This window comes from Trachymyrmex septentrionalis, unplaced genomic scaffold (genome assembly GCF_001594115.1).
Source record: "Trachymyrmex septentrionalis isolate Tsep2-gDNA-1 unplaced genomic scaffold, Tsep1.0 scaffold184, whole genome shotgun sequence".
In the NCBI taxonomy this organism is placed as follows: domain Eukaryota; kingdom Metazoa; phylum Arthropoda; class Insecta; order Hymenoptera; family Formicidae; genus Trachymyrmex; species Trachymyrmex septentrionalis.
Genome location: NW_017305011.1, coordinates 72,718 through 99,178, shown reverse-complemented (window position 1 = coordinate 99,178; position 26,461 = coordinate 72,718). Strand labels below are relative to the sequence as shown.

Genomic DNA, 26,461 nt, shown 5'->3' with positions numbered 1-26,461 from the left:
ATACACTCGTATATATATATATATATATACTATATATAGAGTGCATACATTTGACCAACGATTTCGGTCCTTTTTAATGCAAATAGATAAATGAAAACCTATTCCTGATATAATATAAATAAACGTTCTAAAGATACGATAGTTACATATTAGCAGCGCATCTTGTACACATATAACCATCTATTTATTACAAAAATCAGAGTTTTAAAAAGAGGTCTATACTTAAAGTTATATAACAATGGTCAATTGTTTGATAAATGTAACCAATGTATAAACGCCAATCATTTTCCGTGAAGTTATTATAATATCAAACGATGTATCGTGAGTTACAACGGGGGAGGGGGGGACGTCAAAATTTTTATTCCGTATTAAATTTCATATAATTTTCAATCAACACAGCAGCATTAAATTTTTCTTCACATTATTCTCATAAAAATCATTAACAACACTATGGTTCGTCCAACTCGTTTGTAATAAATAGATGATCATTATGCAAGACCATTATGCACTGCTAATACGTATATGTAACTATCGTATCTTTAAAATATTTATTTATATTATGTATCACAAATAGATTTCCATTTATGTATTTGCATTAAATAGATCGAATTCGTTAGCCGAAATGTATGCATTTTAAAAACAATAAAATCAATAGGCTCTAAAGCAAATTCTAAAAAATAATAAATAAAATGCCAATTTGACACTGGTTATTAGTGTGTATTATAATTCCATTTATTCAAAGTGAATATTACACGTATATGAGTATGTTTCGATCTACAGTCAAGGTCCTCTTCAGTACAAAAGATATATTAACAAAATTAAATAATGGTAGCGCATACAAATATAAATTAATACAATAACATAAAAAATAAGAAAAAAAATGTGGTGATGTCCGAGTTAATCTTGGTCATTAAATTATTAAGTTAACTAAAAAGAAAAAGAAAAATATTTTGTTTTTAAAAAACCAACCGAACTAAGAGTTATAAAATCATTAAAAAATGCTAACAAGAGATTATACAAAAATAATGGTAAAAAACTTACATGACTATCAAGATTGAACTGTTTTTATAAAGTTTGTTGCATTAAAGTGTTCCATTTACTATGTAATGCAAATAGGAATAAATTAAAAAGTTAATATAAATGACATTAAAAATCCAATTTTAGTTCACTTACATGAAACAAAATTTTTAAGATATTAGACACGACATAACTGTTTAGTAGATAGATGTAAAATGAACAGCGAGAGAAACAGTGGACAACAGAACATGTACTTACAGAGACAATAAGTAAAAATATAAATAATAAATAACAAAGTATAAACAATAAGGTTGGACGTATTACGTCTCTGAAAATAGATCAATATATAACGGATCAAGAGAAAGTGTATTATTTTGTAAATTTAGACCTTGTTTTTGTTTTTTAATATGTATCATCTCTGATAACAATCTTTTATGTAAAATTTGCTCTTTATCTAAAATATGTGCGTTGTCCAAATTAAAATCATGAAATAAGTCCACCCGATGTTGAGTGATAACCGAATGTTGGATCGTGTTTCTATTAATATGATTACTATGTTCACTTTTAGGCATCTACTTGTCTGTTCAACATATGATGCATCACAATCTTTACAGTCAATCTTATATACTACATTAGATTGAGAAGATTGAGGTAGTACATCTTTCTGAACTTCAATAAATCTATTGAGCTTATTTACGCCTCTATAAGCCACATGTAAAAAAGGTACATGTTTAAAAAACATACTAATTTTTGTAGAAATATTGGGAATAAATGGTATACAAAAAAATTTTTTATTATTATTATCTTCTTTGGTTGTCAATTATTTATTAATAATAAAATTATCAGCATTAAAGAGATCAAATTTTTTGTAAAGTCTTTTTTTGATAGTTGAAAATATCAAACTTAGAGGATAATCATTATTCAGAAGGATCTTTATAACCAAGTCAAAATTTTTTAAATGAAAACTCAGATGAGAAAGTAATAACACTCTATCGATCAAACCAATAATCGTGCCAATTTTTTGACAGAGAAGATGCCATGAAAAATAATTAAGAAAACGACTCGAAAATGTAGGTTTACGATACCAATCAAAAATAAGAATCCCCTTTTTTTTTATCAAGCAAACGTCCAAGAAATTTAATGAATCTCCACCAATTTCCATTGTGAATTGTAGTCGTGGATGGTAAGAATTGAATTTAGGAAAAATCTCATCAATATGAGCATTGTCAATAGCTAAAGCAATGTGATCAATATATCTTACATAAAACAGTGGTGTAACAGAAAGTTTATTTAACGAATCTAGCTCTAAGTCCTGCATGACGAAATCCGCAAGTAGGAGATAGTGGAGAGCCTATGGTTAAACCGAAAGTTTGTCTGTAAAATTTGTCATTAAACATAAAAAAAGTAGAATTTACAACTAATTTTAGTGCTCTAAAAAATTCAGTTTTTGAGATGTCAGTATTTTTTTCTAAGGTACCATCTATTGGAAATTCCATCAAGAACTAGAGCTATCGATACGTTAGAAAAAAGTGATATTACGTCTAAAGATAAAAGAGAGGCGCGCTTCGGCAGGAATTGTCAAATTTGAAATTTTTTTAGTCAAAAAATAGCTACTAATTGTAAAGCTGTTAGCTAGAGGTAAACTCTTACTAATAATCTTATGTAGGAAAGATGCTAGATTATGAAGTGGACTTCCAATCGATGAAACTATAATCCTCAATGGACAATCAATTTTGTGGATCTTAGGCAACCCGTAAGCTAGTGGCAAATTAGGTATAGAACAATTTAAATTATTATAATTGCAATTCGAAAGGTATCCGTAATGTTTTCAACCCTTCAGTAATGATTTCAGTAATAATTTTATTTACTGGATTACGTCTTAAATTTTCATAGGTACTAGAGTCTGCGAATAACAATTATATTTTATGTATATATCATGTTTATCTAGTGCCACAACAACATTACCTTTGCCCGCTCGTGTAAAAATAATGTTAGGATTGTTGTTTAAAAAAGTTTTAATTGATACAAACAGAGACAGAATGTCAAATAAGAACAAAAATATTATTACTAATTTTATTACTAATGTATTATACTTATAGTTAAGTATCACAATATGGATTTTCAATCTAAATAAAAATATTGGAGTAGCAAACAATAACTTTCTGAAAAATAAACATTCTAAGTCAACTTATCACAATATAACATACCACAATAATTTTAGGATAACAAATCAAAATAAAAATAAATTGGAATAGCAAACATAACTTGCTGAAAAAATAAACTTTTACGTCCAGACTCTACAGTTCTTTTCTTCAATTGAAACTTTTGTCATCACCATAAGAATTATTAACAAGTAACGCTGGTAGAACATCTGTTTCTACCATAAGAGGTTAGATAGCGACGAGCCGAATAACATTTACCTTTTTGAACTAATAATCCACTCAGGACGGAGTCGTTGGATTAGATATTTGAACCAAGTGCCGAATAGGCGACTTTATATACCGAACTTTATTACCGAGGAACAGGAAGAATAAATAGATTAAGAATTGTAAACTAAAACAGCAATTGTCTGTAATAAATGACAAATGTGGCTCTAAACTATTGGACATCCGGCAAATAATTGATGACGAAAATTGTCTTAGACATATATCTCAGTATCCCATTTCCTTAATCCTAATCCTAGATTAGACCAACAGCACACGTGAGCTCTGCATTCGGTACCACTAACTCGCCAATATAAAAAGACATCCTCCACGAGGAACACTCAGTTGAATTCCAACCCTCAGCCGTCACTTTGCCGGTCCGTAGGTACATCCGATCGATATACGTTATTCTGCCGCTCCATAGGCACATTCCGTATACACTTTATCGGTTTATATTACTCTACAGTTCTTTTCTTCGATTGAAACTTTTGTCCGATCTGTCAGCAAAAGCGTGTAAAACCGAGTGAGACGTAACCGTATTACGCGACTCGACCGGAGCCTCCACATCCGAGTGTCAATCCTCCCCCGTGGAGTGCTTGGATCACTAAAGGAATCGAGTCGTTGGATCCATCCTCGTCCAGAGAACACCAGTAAGTCCCATTCTGACCCACACACACACACACACACACACGCACACGCACACGCACACACGCCCGCCCGCCCGCACGCACGCACGTGTATGTATAGGAAATAGTTCCGCTATAACTTACATTAAATCATAGTACCGCGTCTAAACCGTCCCTACAAGGGATGGCTTAGAAGCCGGGCCTATCCGGAAACGCGGAAACTCCTGGACGAAGAGTTCCGGAGATACCTCGGGAGTTCGCGAGATCGGAGTCGCCCGGCCAAAGACCATTTGCCACCATCACCTTCGTCACCACCAGTTCCGCCGGCTCTATCTAACCCGTTAGCGGTTATACCTCTCCCTCAAACACCTTCACCTCCCCTCAAATACCTTCATCTCCCCCTCAAACCTTCACCTCCTCCGCAAACTCCTTTATCTCCCCCTCGATTTCCGCGTTTTCGGACGCACTGACGGAGCGAATCTTTCCCGATACTCCCCCACTATCACAATTCGTCGGTCAACTTCATTCCAACTTCCCCCCCTTCCCCCATTAAGAGGAATTCCGTCCCCGACGAACTTCACGGATAGCGTGGAGTTCTTAGAAGAAATTCCTCCGCCCCCACCTAGATCCTATTTCCGAATCCTAAAGAGTGACACTCTTGAGTCACTCATCAGTCAATTCCCGCGGACTACTACCGTATCTATCCCTGAGGGGGCCTACACAATCGGCCCTCATTATTTCGATCCTGAGGATATCCGGAATGCCATCACCGGCCAACACTCAACCTCATGTATCCCTGTATTCCTCCCGAATTCCGCCAATTCGTACCTAGTTCCAGTAGAATTCTTCTTCAATCTTTTCCCTCCTTCCTCCGTTTCTATTTATAAAATATAATAGATTAAGCAAAACCTATCCGATTCTCCCTCTAATTTAGTGTACATAAAATGTATAGCTGTTATAGAATAGACTGTTGCGTCACTAATACAGTAACTGTATTAATGTGTAGATTAGATATAATAAATATTACAATATTATATAATCTATTATGATATAATCATGTGTTTTCTTTATTTGTTGGTTAACGACAATAAATAAAATTAGTAATTATTCTTCTCGTTCTCGTTACTCAATTTTAAACCCCCATAATAAAATCTCGTAATCATTAAACCTTGCTCTTTTAAAGATCGCACGTGGTCCATTCTTGAGTTAAAGGGATTTTCCTAACTCGAAATTCGGACCAACGATCGCACCGCTCATAGGAAACAGGTGTCAAAGCGTTTTTACGAGACGTTAACCCATATTCCGAAACAAGCATAAAAAAGGGTGCGTTCGACTCGCGGTATTTGTCTCTGTGCGGATACTTGCGAGACAAGAGCTGACCGTCTTTCCACACTCCATCCTTTCTATTCCTTCTTCTCTTTACATTCATTTTCCGGAGCTTGGACGTAACATAACTATTAATATCAAAACTATCTTAATATGCTAATCATAAATTCTCACAATAGCTTTGGAATGATTAATTAAAATAAAAATAAATTGAAATTAATTATTAAAATAAATTAAAATAGTAAATATAAGTTATTGTTACAAAACTTTGTAATTAAAAAATGTCGATCTACTTAATTTCCTCAAAATCAGTGTCATGTTTATCTTCTTCATATTCTTCACTATATTCTTCTTCATTATGTTTTTCTTTATTCTGTTCTTCACTATTTCTTTTCCCTGAGATAATGTTGTTTCTCAGCCATGTACTAATCGTTTTTGTTTCAACACGCATTCCTGATGATTTATACTTTAAAAGGACAGCGTCTAAATACAAGCAAAAAATAAACTTGAATTTAACAGCCACAAATTAGCAGTATTCATCGTTCAGAACATATGCAATTTGGAAGTTTCACGTACCTAATATGAGTCCGGTCTTTGCCGTTTAGAGCCCACTCTTTATGTTTCTCGCTAATTCAACTGCTTCTTCAAATCTTTAGAAAATATACGACATATATTTCTCGTCATTTCTTTACATAAATTAGGACTATAGCACTTCATTGTAAGATATTTTATCTGCAATGTGTAAATATGTTTAATAATAGGCATATACATGATGGAAATTAATAAAATAATAAGAAAAGAATGTGAAGTACAGCAAAGGAAAAATTAGTCTTTTTTTCGAGAAAAGATTCCAACTTCAAGAAGGCTTCCATATCAGTTAGAGGGAAGATGTCTGGCCATCCTCGTGACTTTGTTAGCTGCTCACATTCATTTCCTACATGAATTAGAATATTCTCCAGCATTGCTTCATAATTTTTTAATGTTCTTTTTATTTCTTCTTGGTTATTAATGATTTCTTGGAAAGGTTTTTCCACACCTAGAAAATTTTAAATAAAAATGTTTTAATGAGCGTTTTGTCCACATGGTTTTAATGCACTGCAATTTTATTAATTATTACTAATTTCTACTTCATAGGAAGGCTATGATAAATTAACTGGCATCTTTAACATGGAATCTGTGGAATGCGCGGTTCGCGCCCAAGAGACACGCGTAACCCGCGTGCAAGGCATCGCGGGAGCGTTTCCGTTCACGTGTTCGGCCGTTAGCTTTAGTCTTTGTTTCCCCCGTTCGCGCTCATTGTGCCGTGCGCCGCGATACGCGAACAAAGCGAGACTAGACGAAGTTATAGTTTGTAGTGAGAGTCAGTGGATTGCGTTGTCGAACAAAGGGCGTGCATATTCACCGAACAGTATTTGAGTGTCTTATTCTTCTTCCTGCGATCCATCAATTTGGCGCAACAACAGAATCTTTAAATTGGGGTGGCCAGTGACAACTCCCTTTTTTTGGAGTCAGCCAATCGTCCGGTATTACAGTAGTCTCTCTCATAGGTTCTTCATCAGCATTCTTATCATCTTTATCAAACCACATGAGAAAATCCACAACATTAAATATTTGCTGCAACAAAATATAATAAAAAATAATGCATATTAGGAAAGTTTTAATAGAGTTAGAAATATTGGAAAGATATTTTAACCTATTAGATTAAATCAAAATAAAAAATAGAAATAGAAAACGCAACAATTAAATTAACTTTCAATACCTAGAATAAATGGAGAAGAGGAAATACTACATTCGTAGTTTGATTTAGCAGATGTACGCACTTGTACCATATATCTGATAACTTATAAATCTTGATAACAATGATAACAAATAAATCTTCTAACGAATCCCAAACTACATACACTTCAAGTTTACTTGATTCAATTGGATAAGAATACGAGGGTCGTTTGAAAAGTCCGTGCAAAAATAAAAACTACTTAATTTTTTGGGGTAAACTTTTTTTATTTTTCAACATAGTCACCTTTTAGGCTTATACACTTCGTCCAACGCTGCTCTAATTTGTTGATCCCTTCCGAATAATAGGATTTGTCCAAGTCTGAAAAATAGCCGTTTGTTTCTGCAATCACGTCCTCGTTTCCATAAAATCTTTTTCCCGCCAGCCATTTCTTCATATTAGGGAACAAATAGTAGTCCGAGGGAGCCAAGTCTGGAGAGTAGGGGGGATGTGAGACGAGTTGGAACCCTAATTCCATTAATTTTGCGACCACAACTGCTGAAGTGTGAGCTGGTGCGTTATCGTGAAAATCACTCGACTTCCTCGATTCAAATGAATGCCAAACACAAACAAATAGACCGATCTGGCTGTAACTTGGTGTGTGTTCCTCCAAGAGATGCTACTAACTAAATCTAACCTTGATACGCGCCAGTAGTGCCATCTCTCTGACTTTGCACGGACTTTTCAAACGACCCTCGTACAGATCACTACATGACTGAAATGTTCGTACCACTATTTTGACATCATTATCATCACAAAGAGAAATATTACAAATTAGCCCATGATATCTATTTCGAAGGCGTACACAATTATCTGGTTTTTTGTCCTTTAGAATAAAATCTTTACTTTCATAAACATGAAATTGATTCTTAAAACTTTTTAAGTTGTAGGATCTTCATGATGCTTTTGAAGCAAATCTCAAATTACTGATTTGCCACAAGACTTTTTAATTTGCTCTAAAAGTCTTTTAAAAATTTGCTATAGAGGATGGTTGATGGATATCACAAGTTCTTTTATTTGCTCTAACTCATTTTCAAAGGGATAAGTACTAAATGATGGTAGAGAACCTTAGTGTCGAACTTCGTGAATCAAATATGACTATGAATATTATAAAAGAAATAAATAAATTTATCTCCAAAAATTTTAGCACTGTAAGATACGAAATATTGCAAAAATATTCTGTATCATGTAGAAATAAATAAATATATTTTTTATTGCACATAATGAATATAAATATTACTGTGTAATGGAAAAAATATTTATATACATTAGTGTTCAGAGCGAAACACAACTGGACCAATATATAAAAGAAGTTGGCGGCATTCATTTCCATTTGGCAAAGAAGTTTAAAGATCTAACTTTTCCTACAAATTCAGTAAATAAACAAACATAATATGTTATCTATGAGATTATTCATTGAAATGTTTGCAGTACTGAGCCTTGCAGTTACTTTATTTTTTGACATAAGAAATTTGTAAAACCTCTTGACTGCTCCAAGGTCAAATGCATTGGTTTCAAACGAAAAGCTGTAATATATTCAACTTCTAACTCAAGATCTAGAGGAGAATCACCATTGTGATGGTCAATATCATGCTTATTATGAAATGATCCATCAGTTTTAAGAGTGCCACATGAAATATTGTAAATTATATAATGGCCATCATTTCTGTTCTTGTTCACACTTTTCATAAACATAAAAAGAATTATGCTCTTTAATACATTTCACAAAAGCACGAGAAGGAGCATCACAAATAAATCTAAAATGCTTTCCGTTTAAATCAATATCAGTTTGTTGTACTTTTAAGTTCATTCATTACATTTTTGAGATACATATTCAAAGGGTTAGGTTTGTGTGTTGTGCTAGCTCCATAAAAAATTCCAATAGAAAAAGGCTTGATATTCAATTGTACGCACCTGGCTAATATAGGCCGACATTCAGAAGAAGCATTTTTATAAATAGAAATACCATCAAAATTAATATCAAACAGAAGTTTAGTACTACAAGTATGTTCTATGTTTAATATTATTGCTTTTTCTTTCATTAGTTCTCTTACTATTTTCACAAAACCTAGATATTGACCATTTGTAAATTCTTTTGTTAGCACTTTGCGCTTGCATGTCATACGAAGTGTCTCTTTGGTAGTTTTGGATGATACCGTCTTAATATACTCAACAAGTCAGTAGTTGCTTTCAATGTTATTTGATGCTTCACACTCTACTGAGCCAATTGCATATTGAGTAACAAGTTTTCTTGAATGTTATCGCTATTAAATTCATTATTACTACAATCACTCAACAACTCAATTTTTACTCACTAAATCTCCATTTGAATTACGAAAATCAAGATTATCAATGTTATTGTTATCAATGTCATGATTGACGTTATCATCAATATCACTGATATCAAAATCATTAATTTGTTTGTTTAGTAAGTCAACATCGACAATATCATGCATTAATACTTTCAGCATCTTCAATTTCATTGTATTCCTTTGCGAACAATTTATCTATTTGTTTTTTTTGCTATTCTAATAGCTCGTTTCTTTATAGATTCTAACTTTTAACGTAACTTTTAACTGGAAATAAAAGCGTTGAAGTTAGATAATTTACCGGATGTATTTTTTACAATAGATTTTAATACTATTAGATGTAAAATTTTTGTCTTACAAAATGAGCAAATAACGTCTTACAACTTAATTTTACATAACAAAATAGACTATCTCTTGCGAAGGAAGGGAACAGAAAATACTTATCATATACGTATCAAGTATAATCGATTAAACTTGAAGCGGTATGTTCTATTTCATTAGAATATTTCGTAACGCAGCCTCCGTATTAATTTAAGTTTATGTAAGTCAGCAAGTTTAACGTAATATTGTTACAAACGTTTTGTAGTGAATCTTTTAGCATATATGTCCATTTCTACCAATGTAAATTAATTTCAATTAATTTACTTTTTATCCTTTTTTGATTCTTACAAAACTGTAAGAAAATATCAAGATAACAAAGTTTATCATTTTGACATCATATTTTGAGTCTTTACTGACCATAACTGACGCATCGCAACTACGGCAAAAATAAACTTTTTCAATGAAGAAAAAACGGAATTTCTTTCTTACGCAATACTTGATTTTTGTTAAATTTCTTTTGACCTAAGAAAGAAAAATTGTGAACTCACTGAACATAATCCGCGTCATTTAAATTTTTTTTTTAACTTTTGTTATATAACTAAGACTTAATTTTTTATGCTATATAAAAAGTTTTATGATAAATAATTTTCCTCAGGAACAACGTTTCTCTTTCGTTAGAAAAGAATTTTTTTTAACGTTAAGATTACTTTTTTGCTCGGATTAACTTTTTATTATGTTCGTACGTATCCTTAGTTCCAGTCGTGCTAGTGAGAAATATTTCTAAAATTTATGAAAAATAAATTCGACGTTAAAATATTTCCTAAACTCTGACGAATTATTTTCAAATATAATAGTACTTTATATTCAAATAATCTTGACAATTTATTCGATTTTTTAGGAATTCGAGCATAGTTGTAACATGAAATATTTTCGTTATTCATCTTCGAAAAAATTCTTTCTGAAAAAGTTACTGCGTCACATAACAGCGTAGCAAGTTTCTTCTAGAAAAGTAACAATTTTAATAAATATTCTGCGCGTGCAGATTTTCGTTAGTTTTAGAAAAGCATATATAAATGCAATCGCAATAGTTACAATACTTTAGTCGTATCTGTTGAAGAGTCTACTTCGAAATCAGTCCTCCTAGTTTTTCTTTGTTTGTGCGAGAAACATTCAAAGTTTTCGCGTAAAACGACATGGCTGAAAGACAAGAAATTGGAAATCACTTTGTGCTTGATAATCCTCGCGTGATAAACAATATTATCGAACGAAATGAGCAGTATTTGTTGTTCTCTACGGCGTATCCACTCAATTCCTCTCATACAAAGAAATTACACGTGAGATTACAATCAACAAAGGAGAGAACCTTCGAGCCTATTGTCAAATCGACTGGTAATTACGCAGAAGGAATCAGCTTCGATTCGAACACGTGGAAACAATTTCAAGAGAATATGGGACTCATGAGCACATATCTAAACAGAAGTAGCAGAATCAAAGTAAATCCTATCTCATTCGGAAATATATTTGTCAGCTTCTGCCTATGGTGCAAAAGCTATACTGGCAACGCGCAAGCAAAATGAAAATTTTCCAAAGGACTTCATCCGCAAGTACGCAAGCAGAACCAATGCAACTGCCGATGAAGAAAAGAAAATCTTACTCCGTCGCGATTGTAATGCAGCAAGCTACATATCAGAAAATGGAGAGAGTAATCAAATGTGTCGATGCACATGTAAAGCATTGACTCTATTATCGACAATGTTAATGAATACGCCTGATATTTAAGGAGATAGAGTTGCTTCTGACTAATTCCTACATCGACAGTGAAATCATCAAACTCACTTTTCGTGGCAACAAAGAAGATATTGAAAGCGTGAGAATACAAATAAATAATTTTTGGAAATATAATATTTAACATAATATAATGTTTTTAGAAATAACTGAATTAAAATTCAATGAAATTGTTAACATAATTTTAATGAATCGAGGATTATGACTTTTTTATAATATATTTTTTTCATTTGATATAATTCATTTATCAATGTAATAATTCTTTTATCAATAAATAAAATCTTTGTATCTTAAATTCTCGACTATTTCACATTTCTAATATCTCAACATTTCAGGTTTAAGTAATGTAGATTTTTATCATATTTAAATAAAAATATCTCCGGCATAGAGTACAGAAGAATTTATTCTCTGAAAAACGAGTAAATAATCACGCCGATACGATGACGTGTACTAGTACGAATTTGTTCATTCTTGTTTTACCTCCCTTTTCTCGCTAGTGAAAGGAAGAGTCTCCCGAAAATTCTCATAAAAGTCTTCGTAAATAATAAGAAAAAACTCTTTCACTAAAATGTCAGTACGTCGGAGACATTAAGTTGCAGCAAAAAATAACCTACAGGACAAAAAATGTGTATATTTATATACGAGTATCCCTTCTCCCTCCACCGTAATGAAAAAATGTCTCGATCCCGATTTTCTTTGGTGTCACGGTATTTATCTCTGCCGGCACTCTACTGTCCCCCAGACACCACGTGGGCGACTATAGATCGAGCCAATCAATGCGTGAGCAGCCATGGACCGAATCAATCAAAACGCATCACTTAATTACCTTATTTCCCTCATCTCGCGTCACCCTCATCCACGCGTCACCGACCAATCAGAGCACGCCATTTTCCAGATAGGCTAGGGCTCCGACGCTGGAGATAGAGTGGTGTGGATTTGTTTTGACGGTAATATAGTTGCCCATATATTACTCGTAACTACAACTAATTTTTTTTAAAGAATAATATTTATTATTAATTATATATACATATATTATTTTAATTTCATTAAAATATGTTTCACTATATTATTACACATACATAAATATTTGCTTATAAAATTTTATACATATTATAATATTCTTCTCACATGTAACAATTACGCTAAAACGTCGCATTCTCTCTCTCTCTTTCTCCTGCCCCCCCCTCTTTTAACCTCTACAATTTAAAGGCATATCTTTCTATGAAGATAGATAATCAATTAGAAAAAAAGGACCTACCTATTTCATTAAACTAAGCTACTCACACTCATTCACAATAATAATACAGTAATAATATATATATTAATTTATTCGATTCTTTTTTCTTACAGATTCTATATATTTTGGTAGGCGTCTTTTATTAATAGTATTCATTTTATTTTGGGTCTTTGAATTAATTCGTAGCGTTTTTTTTTGAAAATTGAGGCTTTATTGTGCAAAAATGGTTACAAATAGATTATTCAAAGTATTGCTCATCGCTACCTTTTCCCATCTTTCTGGCAGCATACGGATACCGCGTCGGAAGAACCCTTCATCTTTTGAGGCTATCCACGAATGGACCCATTTTTTACAATCTTCATAAGAAGTGAAGCGTTTCTCAGACAGGCCATGTGTCATTGATCGGAACAAGTGGTAGTCGGAAGGAGCAATGTCTGGAGAATACGGCGGGAATGGGGTAGGACTTCCTATTTAAGCGTTTCCAAATAGGTTTTCACCGGTTTTGCAACATGTGGTCGAGCATTGTCGTGCTGCAAAATCACTTTGTCGTGTCTATCGCCATATTCCGGCCATTTTTCCTTTTACGAGTATGTGCGGTTCAAACGTATCAGTTGAGTTCGGTAACGCTCTCCCGTGATCGTTTCATTCGGTTTGAGCAGCTCATAGTAGATCACACCACGCTGATCCCACCAAATGCAGAGCATAAGCTTGGATCCATGGATATTTGACTTCGCCGTTGATGTTGATGGTTGGCCGGGCTTAACCCATGACTATCTCCGTTTGGGATTGTCGTAGTGGATCCACTTTTCATCTCCAGTCACAATTCGAGCGCTTTTCTTCATGTTAAAGTAATGAAGTAGAACTCCCCGCAAAAACACTTTATCCGGCACAAAGTTAGACATATTCGATGAAGTAAAAAGTTTTGTTATTTACGCTTCAACCAAATAACATATACTAAAAACGACGCTCAATAACAGCAGGTTTACGTGGAATAATATAGTCACGCCATCGTGGGTAGGTGGCGTTTCTATGCCACCTATTAGAAAACGCTACGAATTAATTCAAAGACCCAATATTTGTACGCATCCATCTAATTTCTAATATACCTGTATCGTTGAGAACATCGCTTTGTAAAGTATCGGTAACGCTATTTAATAATCTATTTTTTTTATTACACCACCATGCAATAGTTTTCATTGTAATTATACATACTACAATTTTTAAAATAATATTATAATGTTCAGTACATTTATGTTAATCTATATTAAACGTTTCAACAAAATTTTACGAAACTTTCAAAATGTTTCGCTGATGACCTCTCGTTTTTAATAATTTATTAATTAAACATACAATTTGTCTCATACAAACTGGAAATTCACTACTTTTTAAGAGATTATCGCATTCGTTACAGAAATTAACTTCTTTCAAAATTAATCGTATGATCGTATTCCTGGTTATCTAATGATGATGCAATAATAGAATCAAGTATAACAGAATGCAATAATAGAATCAAGTAATCAAAGGACTCTTTCTATACAAACCAAATGATAATAAGTAACGGGCAAAGTAAGAGTCAACACGTTTCTTTGAAATTAACAAAAGAATATATTTCAATTAACAAAGGTAAAATTACATAACGTTACAAGTTTCGGCTACCGGATTGAGCCCTCTTCAGACGTTAACATAACGAAAAAAACCGCAGAACAACATCAATTATCGCAAATGATCACATATTGCAATTTACTTCAGAAGTGGGGGGAGATGAAATTAATTTTCTGGATGTTACTATATCTATTAATGAGAACGGGTTTGGTTTTGATTGGTACCGTAAGCCTACCTTTTCAGGGAGGTTTCTGAATTTTAATTCTAACCATCCCATGGCACAAAAGAGAGGGACGATTCTTTCACTGGTTGACAAAGCATTTTTACTATCAGGCTTTAAGTTCCATACACAGAATTTGACGTTTATTATTAACATTTTATTATTAACATTTTATAATTAACATTTTTAGACAATGACTATCCACTATACTTCATTTTTGACACAGTCAATCAACGTATAAAAAATTTGATTAGAAATAGACACATAACACATAGAGTTTTGGCTGACAATGACGAGACGAGTGAATCTGTTTCTTGGCTTACGGTACCATTTATCCCTTTCCACACGGAAAAATTCAAACGTTTCAATAAAAATATCAGGGTATCTTTCCGTAGTCTCAATAAACTGAACAAATACATCAAAGTACAGAAAGATATTTGTCCATATACTTCGAAGAGCAATGTGGTTTACAGGATTTCGTGTGGTGATTGTGATGCTTCATACGTGGGACAGACGAGCAGAAAATTAAAAACCAGGATTGCTGAACATCGCAATCACATTAGATACAATACTTCTGGGCGTTCTGTCATAACTGAGCATAGGAGACAGCTGGATCACGAATTCCAATGGGACGAAGTCATAATTTTAGACGAAGAGCCTTGTTATATTAGACGTTTGGTTTCCGAGATGCTTAATATCAGGAAGCAGAAGAATGGTCTCAATTTACAAACTGACACTGATGGCCTCCACAAGGCTTACATTCCCATCATAAATAAAGTTTGACTTTCTGAGGCTAACAGTCTGTCTCCTCTCTCAGTCTGTTTTGATCCGCACTACTGAACGTACATAGTGGCCGGAGCGTGATGTCTGTCTTACACATCTGCGTTCTTTCTTTCTGTATATATTCCGAAAGTTCTTTATTTCCTTTTTGGACACACTTGTTTGTATTTTTTTACATATGATTTCTGGTGAGTTTTGATTATTTTGTATTATTATTTTTATTAGATTTCCGGTATGTTAATTCATTTACGCGTAGATCTTTTTGTGTACAGTTTTTAAGTTTTTCTTTTTATCAACTAGAGCTTTGCCAAGATTTTTAATACATTTGACGGTTCAATCGTACGGAAATAATGTCGAACTCTACATCAAGACTCACCAGAACTGGGAATGTTATGAATATGCGATCATTTGCGATAATTGATGTTATTCTGTGGTTTTTTTCGTTATGTTAATGTCTGAAGAGGGCTCAACCCGGTAGCCGAAACTTGTAACGTTATGTAATTTTACCTTTGTTAATTGAAATATATTCTTTTGTTAATTTCAAAGAAACGTGTTGACTCTTACTTTGCCCATTACTTATTATCATTTGGTAATAATAGAATCATCAGGTACATTTATGAAATTAGCTCTGACTCTCCGTTATTAAAAGAATTACATATATGTTTAGCTTCTAAATATTATTCTAATGTTGATAATGTATCATTATTAGATACTTCACAATTACCACGTTTTAGAGAAATAGTTTTTATGTTATTAACGAGTAATGTTAGAAACGATTCTTCAAACTGCTTAGGTGTCGAATTAATATTGCGTACAGCGCGACTTCTCATTTGTCCATAAAAATTTTCCAACGGATGTTGATTACAATAATGCGTGTTTTAATTTATTAAAATTATGTTGATTGTGAACTACTTTCCACAGTTTTTCAAAACCATTAACCATAAATAACCAGTTTAGAGTATTAGAGATGGTACTGATTTACGTCTGAAAATAATTACGCGTGATACTTTTTCTACATAAGACATATTACATATATATTATAATTTATTTTTCGCACTCACCCAGAACGCGTGATGTTCACTGTTTTTGATTACTGGGCATCGCAGTTTATTATTATTGTCATTTCTGTCGTCTCCATTCAAAAGAGATTATTGAAGAAATTAACGACTTCCAATACTTCTTGCTAATCCTTCATCTTTTTGGATATTAACATCTTCATTATTTATAAATACATTTACGGCAACACACGCAGATATAGACATACATATTATATAAATATTTTTTCTTACATCATGCGTGAAAAAATGAAGTGGCGCACGAAATGTCATATTTTATTCGAATTTCGTGTACTAGTCTGTAATAAGTATCTTAACAAATAAAGAGCATTATTTGTTGTCATTATTATTATTATTAGGCGTTAGGAACTCGAAAGCTCATTGCCGCAAATACCAAATCCCGCCACTGTTCCCGTCCCTGAGCCAGATCCCTCCATTTGTGACCCTCGTACCCCATTTCATTAAGGTCCATTCTAATATTATCTTCCCATCTACGTCTTGGTCTACCCAATGGTCTTTTCCCATCCGGTTTACCACGCTTCGCTGCCATAAAGGACTACCGGTAAAATAATCGTTCTGTAAATTCTACTTTTTAAGCGCCTAGACAATATCCGCGAACCGAGTAGTTTCTTAACCGAATAGAAGCACGCATTCCCCAAATTAATTCTTCTCTTGAGCTCTTCTCTTATTTCATTAGTTTGGTTTAAAATCGAACCTAAATACTTAAAATTGCTAACCCGTTCAAAAATTTTATCACAGACGACCAGGTTTCCGTTATTATGAATATTCTGAATTCTATCAGTGACCATATATTTAGTTTTTTCAACGTTTATTTGCAGCCCCAGTTCTTTCGTTTTATCTAATAGAATTTTAGCGTTATTTATTAGTGTTTCTTTATTATCTCCCAACAAAGCAATATCGTCCGCATATGTTAATATTTGTGTTGTACCGTTCAACTGCAAACCATCATTACTCTTCTGCATTTCTTTAATAGCATATTCCAATACTAGATTAAACAGAAGAGGTGACAATGCATCCCCCTGCTTTAATCCGCTATGAATATTAAAAGTTTCCGACATTTGATTACCTATTCTTACTCTACCTCTGGTATCTTTTAAACAAACTTGGACTAAGTTAGCCAATTTTTTGGGTATCCCCCACCGAGTTAAAATTTCATACATTTTCTCCCGTTTTATCGAATCATACGCTTTTTTAAAATCAATGTAAAGTTGATGTACCGATTGGTCGAATTCCCATTTTTTCTCCAAGATTTGCCGAATAGTAAAGATTTGGTCCGCAGTCGATCTATTTCTCCTAAAGCCGCATTGATGATCTCCAATTATCTCATCTGCATATGGTACAAGCCTCATTAATAAAATATTCGACAGAATTTTATAGCATGTAGGTAAAAGTGAGATACCCCGGTAATTATTACAACTCATTTTGTCCCCCTTTTTGAAAATCGGGATTATAATTGAATCTTTCCATTGTTCCGGCAATGCTTCTTTATTCCATATTAAGATAATTAATTTCTGAATTTCTTCTATCAATCTACTTCCCCCCCATTTAATCAGTTCCGCCGGAATCAAGTCATTACCCGGTGCTTTGTGATTTTTTAATTTTTTAATCGCGCTTTCTACTTCTGAAATTGTCGGTTCGTTAATCCTAGGTTCAGCCGTGTGATACTCAAAATTCTCTATTTCCCGGTCGTTTTCAGATTCGACATTCAATAACCGATCAAAATAATTTTTCCATGTGTTTAAAACTGCCGTTGTATCCGTAACTAAATTATCGTTCTCATCTTTCACCATTTCCGTCCTAGCTTGGAATCCCTTTCTAAAATTATTTATCCCCATGTACGTGCCTCGTACGTTACTGCTTTTACAATTTTCATCTATTTCTTCAATTTTACGTTTTAAGTATTGACGCTTCTTAATTTTAAACATATTATGAGCCTCTTGCCTAATCTTAAGAAACTGATCCCGAGTTTCCTTCGTATTTTGAGCCAACCACGTGATGCGCGCTTCGTTTCGTACTTTAACAATTTTTACGCATTCTTCGTCAAACCACGGCTTGTTTTTGTTCCTTTTACAAAAACCAACCGTGGCCTCCGCCGATTTTACTATCGCGTCTCGTACGTTTTCCCAGTGTTTATCAACCGTGTTATCATCCGATTCATCTATTTCCTTTGAAGCCGCGAGTCTATTCGTTACTTCGACCGCGTATTTTATTCCGTTTTCTCCCTCGATCAAACCTTGTACATTTAGACGTTTAGTTCCAAACAACTGCCCGTTAGTTTTGTTTAGCGAAAGACGTTCCCTGATTTTGGCAATTACAAAGAGGTGATCCGAGTCGCAATCCGCCCCCCTATAAGACCTGACATCGAGTACGTTCGTGTGACGCCGTTTATCTGCAAGAACGTGATCAATTTGGTTACGCGTGCCTCCATCCGGGGAAATCCAAGTTTGTTTATGGATATTTTTGTGTTTAAAATACGTGCTTTTGACGATAAGATTTTTGCCGGTCGCAAAGTTAATTACCCTCACTCCGTTATCGTTACTTTCCTCGTGCAAACTTTCGAGCCCGATCGTTGGTCTAAAAATGTCCTCTTTACCGATTTTCGCGTTAAAATCTCCCACGACTATTTTCATGTAATCGTTCGGTAATTGATCCACGAGGTGTTCGAGTTCTTCGTAGAACCCGTCTTTAATTTCGCCATCTTTATCTTCCGTCGGCGCGTGTACGTTGATTATCGCGATCTTGTACCATCGGCCCTGCACAACGAGCAATCCTAATCTTTCGTTTATAAATTTAATGTCTTTTACCGCGGATAAGATTTTCCTATTAATCATAAAACCGATGCCAAGACTATGGATCTCCGACCCTCCATAGTGAAGCGTGTACGAACCCGCATTAAGCGAACCCTCCCCGGCCCATCTTGTTTCTTGCAACGCGACAACTTCTACCCCGTACCTTTCGACCTCCCCGACCATCGATTGAAACGCCCCAGGTCTGTAAAGACTTCGGACGTTCCACGTACCCACTTTGAAGTCTCTCCCGCGTTTTGACTTTATACGACATGAGTTCCCCGAGGTAGTCCCCACCCGGAGATCCGAACGGGGGACTAGTTTACCTCCGGAAAATTTTACCCCAGAAGAATCCATGGCGATATTTGTTGTCATTGTGACATCAAAATAACGACAAATTTGTTTGTTTCTAGCAGTAATATTATTGTAAAAATATGCTTTTTTTATCTACCATTTTTTTCTCATGCAATATAAGAAAAGCTATATATTATATATAAATTTTCTTTATAATCTAATTTTATAATCTAAGCTTCTTCTTTATTATAAAAATACTCATATTTTGATCATATAAAAGTTTCAATTGTGCTGGCCATTGTTCCGTTCAGAACTTGTATTGCGTACTTTACACGTATCTTTTTAATTTTATTTTCTATAATATGTTCTGGCGTAATTTTTTTTAAGTATGGACGAGTTGTATGCAATTTTGTATCCATAATCTATGTGGTTTTTATTATATTCCACGATGCTATTTTATCCGCATCATTATTTTGTATCTTTAAGACCAAATCCTTTATTAACAAATTATTCCTAATACCTTTGATGCGGCGGATCGAACAATGGAATAATTGCATCGTTTTTTATTTCAAAAGTTTCACTTAATAAGAAAGTATATAAAGAAAATGTAAACATTAATAAAAATGCATTTTAATGCCAATTACATAATTACAGTTTCTATTATAATAATTACTTCTGGTCTATCTTTTAATTTTCGCTTTCTATTAGTAACTGATATTAACTAATTCTTTTATTGCTGCAATATTTGATGACCCTTGATCACAAACACTGGCAACAATGCGGAAGCCTGCTTGTTTCAATTTTGATATGTTCTTTGATACATCTAATTAGTTGCGCGGTATTTGCCTGTTTATTACAAAAACTATATGAAATTGGCATTTTCCAACCCGATTGTAATCCTCGTAACACAAACACTAAATAATGATCAGCAACTTTTTGTGTTCGGTTATTGCCCCAATCCTCAAAACCACATAAACCACATGATATCCTTTTGGTGAGCATAAATAAGTTTAGGTTGGATAGATTCCTCATCCCACATAAGAATGCACATTTTCTCTTTTACTGACATTTTCTGATACACTCTTCAAATGTCTCAAGATAAAAAGATTCAATCCTAAGGTCCAAGGTATTTTGTGCATTACCGATTGCGAAGTTTGTACGGCATTTATTTAAAAATTGTTCTTAAACAAGTATAAGCATGTTTCCCCATTGTTTTATGTAAAGTTAATGCAAATGCTTTGTGTGTTTCTATATCATTGTCCCTAAAAAATATTAAACTCTATTACGCCCTGAGCACAATAGAGGAATAGGAATAAAATATTAAAATTTTAACCTATCAGAACTGTGTATTCTTATATAATCGATTTTTGTGCTCACTCTCTTAATTAGATGCTACATATTCAAGTTAAAATAAGTGTAAAAATGTATAAAGTACATGCAATTATATTACATATTATACATGCTTTTTTTTACAAAAATTAAAAAATAGTAGTACTTTACAATTTAACATTTCTCAAAATAAACTAAAAAGTATTTTTAAATATTTGTTTTAATCTTTAAGATTATAATATATCAAAGAAAAAAAAAAAGAAAAGATGCTATGCTTATATGATGTATGAATATATATCAAGGACATCTACATGGTATATGATGGATAGTTGCTTGTCCAATCAATTATGGTGCCCGGTAGATTACCGACATACGAGTTACACCCGATTAGTTATCGACAACATCTTTATGTTTATTATTCTGTTTGCCGCTAGGCGCGTTTTTTTGTATCCATGCCCTACCGGCAGTTTTTCTTCTCTCTAACCGTTTTTGTATACGATGTGTCGTCAAGTCTGTCTTTGACTAAATAAATCATCTTTCAATCATTTATTGGAATTCACTCATTCCCAACAAATGATTATGGGCCCAGGACGTTCAAAAATATAAAAGAAAAGGACGTAAGAAGAGACGTTCAAAAATATAAAAGAAAAGGACATAAGAAGAGACTTTAGAAGCAGTATTGAAAGATGAGTTATACGGACAATAGAAGTGATAATGTAGTCGAGAAGCTGTCCGACAGAAATTACCGGACATGGAAAACCGAGATAAAGTGGCTCCTAAAAGGTAAGGGACTACTAGGTTATGCACTCGGTGATATCATACTAAGCGATACAGCTACTACAGCCGACAGAAAATTGCACCAAACAAACGACGACAAGGCATTAGCGACTATAGGCTTGAGTTTAGAAATAGATCAACAGATACACGTAGAGGATTGCAAAAGTGCACACGAAGCATGGCAAACGCTCGAACAAATTCACGAGCCCAAATCAAGAGTAAGGATTATGCAATTGAAAAAGACATTCAATCATCTACAAATGAAAGGCGATGAGCACATGTCTGCGTATATTGCCAGAGCGAAGGTTGCCGCCACCAACCTCAGAGACGCAGACGCTGAAGTAAAAGATGAAGACCTTGCATATGCGATACTAACTGGACTTCCAGACGATTATGAAAACTTAAATATGGCTCTAGCGTGTTTGCCGGACGACAGATTTACGTCGGCGGAAATAAAGAGAGTTCTGTTAGCTGAATACGACAGACGTCAATCCAGACTCGACGTTAGAACAGATTCGTCAAAAGAGGCATTGGTGATGAACAAAAGAAACGAAGATAAAAAGACAAAGACAACAGGTAACGAGAAATATAAGTCACTCACTTGTTTTAATTGCAGGAAAGTTGGTCACCTTGCAAGAGATTGCCGATTAAGGAAGGACGGACTTCATAAGAAACCTGGCGTTAAACAGGAAAAGAAATACGATGCACTTCTCATGTCCTTGTATAATGTCGACATCAAAGATACATGGATTTTGGATAGTGGAAGCACGCATCACGTGTGTAAGCAACGAGAGTGGTTCACCAATTTTAAAAAGGTAGATTCCGAGATAATTAATACCGCTGCGGATCCGAATAAACAAAATGGAGCGACGCTACGAGCAAAAGGTGTGGGCGATATATTTCTAAAAACGACCGTTGCAAATGTAAAAAGAAATATAGTCCTGCGAGATGTTTATTATGTCCCTAATATCAGAAAGAATTTGATGTCGGTCTCACAAATGGAGCGAAAAGGGAAAGAGTTACTAATACGGAACGGTAAAGTAAAAATTAGAAATGTCGCTACCAAACGAGTAGTATGCGAAGCATATAGGCGAAATGATTTATATGTATTAGGTGTCGAGTTGGACCCTGATGCACCACGAGAGCTCATGAAGGAATCTTGTACGTTAGAAATTGATCTGTGGCATCATAGGTTCTGTCACGTCGGCAATAGCACAATTAAGAAATTAGCGGAAGCGAATCGTGTTATCGGATTGGACGACGCGAAGATGGACAGACACACATGTGAAGCATGCTGCATAGGAAAGGCAACGAAGACCGCGTGCGCTACCTTAAAATCAAGACAATCAAGAGAAGTATGTGAACTAATCCATTCGGATCTGTGTGGTCCTATGCCCGTGAAATCAATAGGCGGTAGCAGGTATTTCATAACGTTCACGGATGATTTCTCGCGAAATGTTACGGTCTTGTGTATAAGCTCCAAAGAAGAAGTTAAAAGCTGTGTAAAAAGCTATATTGCTAGAATAGAACGCGAAAAAGACAGAAAAGTAAAGAGATTCCGAACAGATAATGGATTAGAATTCTGCAACAAGGAATTATCAGAATACTTCAGATCTGCAGGCATTAAACATGAAAAATCAAACGTGGAGACGCCTCAGATGAACGGGGTAGCTGAGAGAATAAACAGAACCCTATTGGATCTGACGAGATCAATGCTCAAATCGGCACATCTACCTCCAAAATTTTGGGCCGAAGCAGTCACTACAGCAGCATATATCAAAAACAGAGTATGTCATTCAACAATTCGTGATCAAATCCCATTCACCGTGTGGACCGAAAAGATTCCAAGCGTACGTCATTTAAAGGCTTATGGCTGCCTTGCCTATGCACGATTACCAGACCAAGGGCGAAAGAAGCTGGACGATAAAGCGGCGGAATGTATATTCGTCGGCTACGCCACGCAAACGAGAGGATATCGACTATGGTGCCCACAGAAGGGAGATGTCATCATAATAAAGCACGTTAAGTTTGCTGAAGATAAAATAGGACACGAGTGGATCTATAAAGAAGTGCCACAGAGATTCAAATATAATGAAGTTTGGCCGGGCGATGTAGACGACTCGACAACAGAAGAAATGGAGCCCGCACAAAAGCAATTAAGTTGTAAGAAGAAAAGTCCACCGAGATCGCCGAAAAGAACAGATGTAGAATTGGGAGATTCTTCGGAAAGAGAGACGGCAGAAGAACGAGAATCGACGGAAACTCCGAGAAGGGGCAGGCCCAAAAGGAAAGCTCGTAATCCTTACGGAAGAAAAGGAAAGCCTAAAGAAACCCAACAAATATGTGAAGAAGAGGAAGCGTCGACGGAAGCAAGTGATATAGAGGTAAACCTAATAGAAGTCAGGGAGCCGCAAGACATTAACGAAGCGCTGGCATCACCGCAATCTAAACAATGGAGGTGCGCAATAAAAGAAGAGGTAGATAGCTTAGTGCAACGAAAAACCTGGGAGATTACTCAGCTGCCTGAAGGGAAGAAATGCGTAGGATGCAAGTGGGTATTCAAACTGAAAGCAAATGCCGATGGTAAGATTACGAGGTACAAAGCTAGATTAGTGGCGCGAGGTTTCACACAACGAAAGGAAGTTGATTATGGCGAAACGTATTCACCTGTGGTAAACTTTTCAGTGATTAGATTACTATCAGCTCTGTCAGTAGAATATCAGTGGCACACCAGACACATTGATGTAAAAAATGCGTACCTATACGGAAACCTGCGAGAAGAGATATACATGGAGTTACCCCCTTTCACGAACGCTGAAAATGGAGAAGTGGCGAGGCTGCTGCGTCCCATCTATGGACTAAAACAATCAGGAAGGAACTGGAACGAAGAACTAGACACTTTTCTGATCGAAATAGGTTTTAAAAGGCTCAAATCTTCAAACTGCACATATCATAAGGAACATTGGCTAATAGCAATAATATACGTAGATGATATATTTCTATTTTCGAGAAAGTCAAACTCGATCACTGAAGTGGTTAAAACCATAACAAGGAAATATGAAGTCAAGGATTTGGGAGAGATACACTTCGCGTTAGGAGTGAAACTTGACTGGGGGCAGCCTGATACAGTGAAATTAACACAGGAGAACTACATTGAATCACTGCTTGAAAGATATAACATGCGAGAGAGTAGACCGGCGTCAACCCCCTTGAACCTAGGAATAAAAATGAGCAAAGAGGATTGTCCGAAAACACCAGGCGAAAAGGAAGACATGTCGCGCGTACCATATCGAGAGCTAATAGGATCATTGATGTATCTGGCTCAGAATACGAGGCCAGACATCGCTTTTGCTGTTTCAAAATTATCACAATATAATTCCAATCCAGGAAGGTCTCAATGGAATCAAGCGAAACACGTCCTGCGATACTTGGGTAAGACCAAGAACCTTGGATTGACATACAAAGCTGGAAACGAGCAACGGATTCAAGTTTATTGCGACGCAGACTGGGCAGGAGATCAAGATGACCGACATTCATACACCGGTGTTGCGGTCATGCTAGGAGGAAATCTCATCCATTGGCGATCAACGAAACAGACTGGCATATCAACTTCCACAATGGAAGCAGAATATGTGGCCCTGTCGACCGGAATCAAAGAAATAGTGTGGTTAGATATGTTTTTGTCAGAACTTGAACTTTCTTCTTTATTCACAGGTTGTCAAATGTTCTGTGACAATCGGGCAGCAATAGATTTCTCCAGAAACAGAGTGGAGAAAAACAGGACGAAACATATCGACATCGCCTACCATATTGTGAGGGAGAAAGTAGAGGATGGCCAGCTGGTCCTATCGTATGTGCCGTCCAACGAAAATCCTGCGGACATCCTTACCAAGGGATTAAAACGAATTTCACATAATCGTTGCCTGAACATTATGGGATAGGACATCGCAAAGTGGAAGATTGATGGATAGTTGCTTGTCCAATCAATTATGGCGCCCGGCAGATTACCGACATACGAGTCACAGCCGATTAGTTATCGACAACATCTTTATGTTTATTATTCTGTTTGCCGCTAGGCGCGTTTTTTTGTATTCATGCCCTACCGGCAGTTTTTCTTCTCTCTAACCGTTTTTGTATACGATGTGTCGTCAAGTCTGTTTTTGACTAAATAAACCATCTTTCAATCATTTATTGGAATTCACTCATTCCCAACAGTATATATATTCAATATATTTTAAGATATATGTACATATGCAGAAAATGTATAAAAATATATAATAATTAAATATTATACATGTATATACATCCATATTTGTAATATTTTATTATATATTTCTATATATTTTCTATATATATAGTAATGTATATATTTAGCATTTATTATATCAATACTTATTGCAAAAAAAGGTCTTGGCAGCAATCATATTCATCCATTTTATAAATGTCACATGTCACCAACACCAATTCATCTAATACCAACTTACTTCTACCGTTATATCACATGTTTTAATGTTATGCGTGATCGCACAACGATTTGCCGTTCTTTTCGTATTTCCTTGTACAAAATCAATTTTTTTTTCTTAATATTGATCCCCATGTGATCCAATACTAATCTTTGTTAACCAGTTAAAACAGTTATTTACATATTTAATATTAGTTTTTTTTATAACATATACATATATATATATATGTATATATATTTATATGTAAAATATTTATTATATATGTCTTAGACATAAATATATGTGTATATAATGTGTTATATATTATAAAGGGTGT

At 34.7% G+C, this 26,461-nt stretch overlaps 1 protein-coding gene across 4 annotated transcripts in view; it reads left to right on the top strand.

Annotated features, from left to right (window-relative positions):
* The window catches only part of LOC108746641 (intraflagellar transport protein 81 homolog), a 227,054-nt gene that overhangs the window by 146,253 nt on the left and 54,340 nt on the right, over positions 1-26,461 (top strand). The window contains exon 10 of one of the 4 annotated variants that reach the window (XM_018483544.1): positions 2,684-2,742. The exons of the other annotated variants lie outside the window; for them this stretch is intronic. Within the exon in view, the coding sequence (XP_018339046.1) occupies positions 2,684-2,730 (47 nt within the window). The 3' untranslated portion in view covers positions 2,731-2,742. Of the gene's footprint in view, positions 1-2,683; positions 2,743-26,461 lie in introns of those variants that run through there. 4 annotated transcript variants of the gene reach the window in all.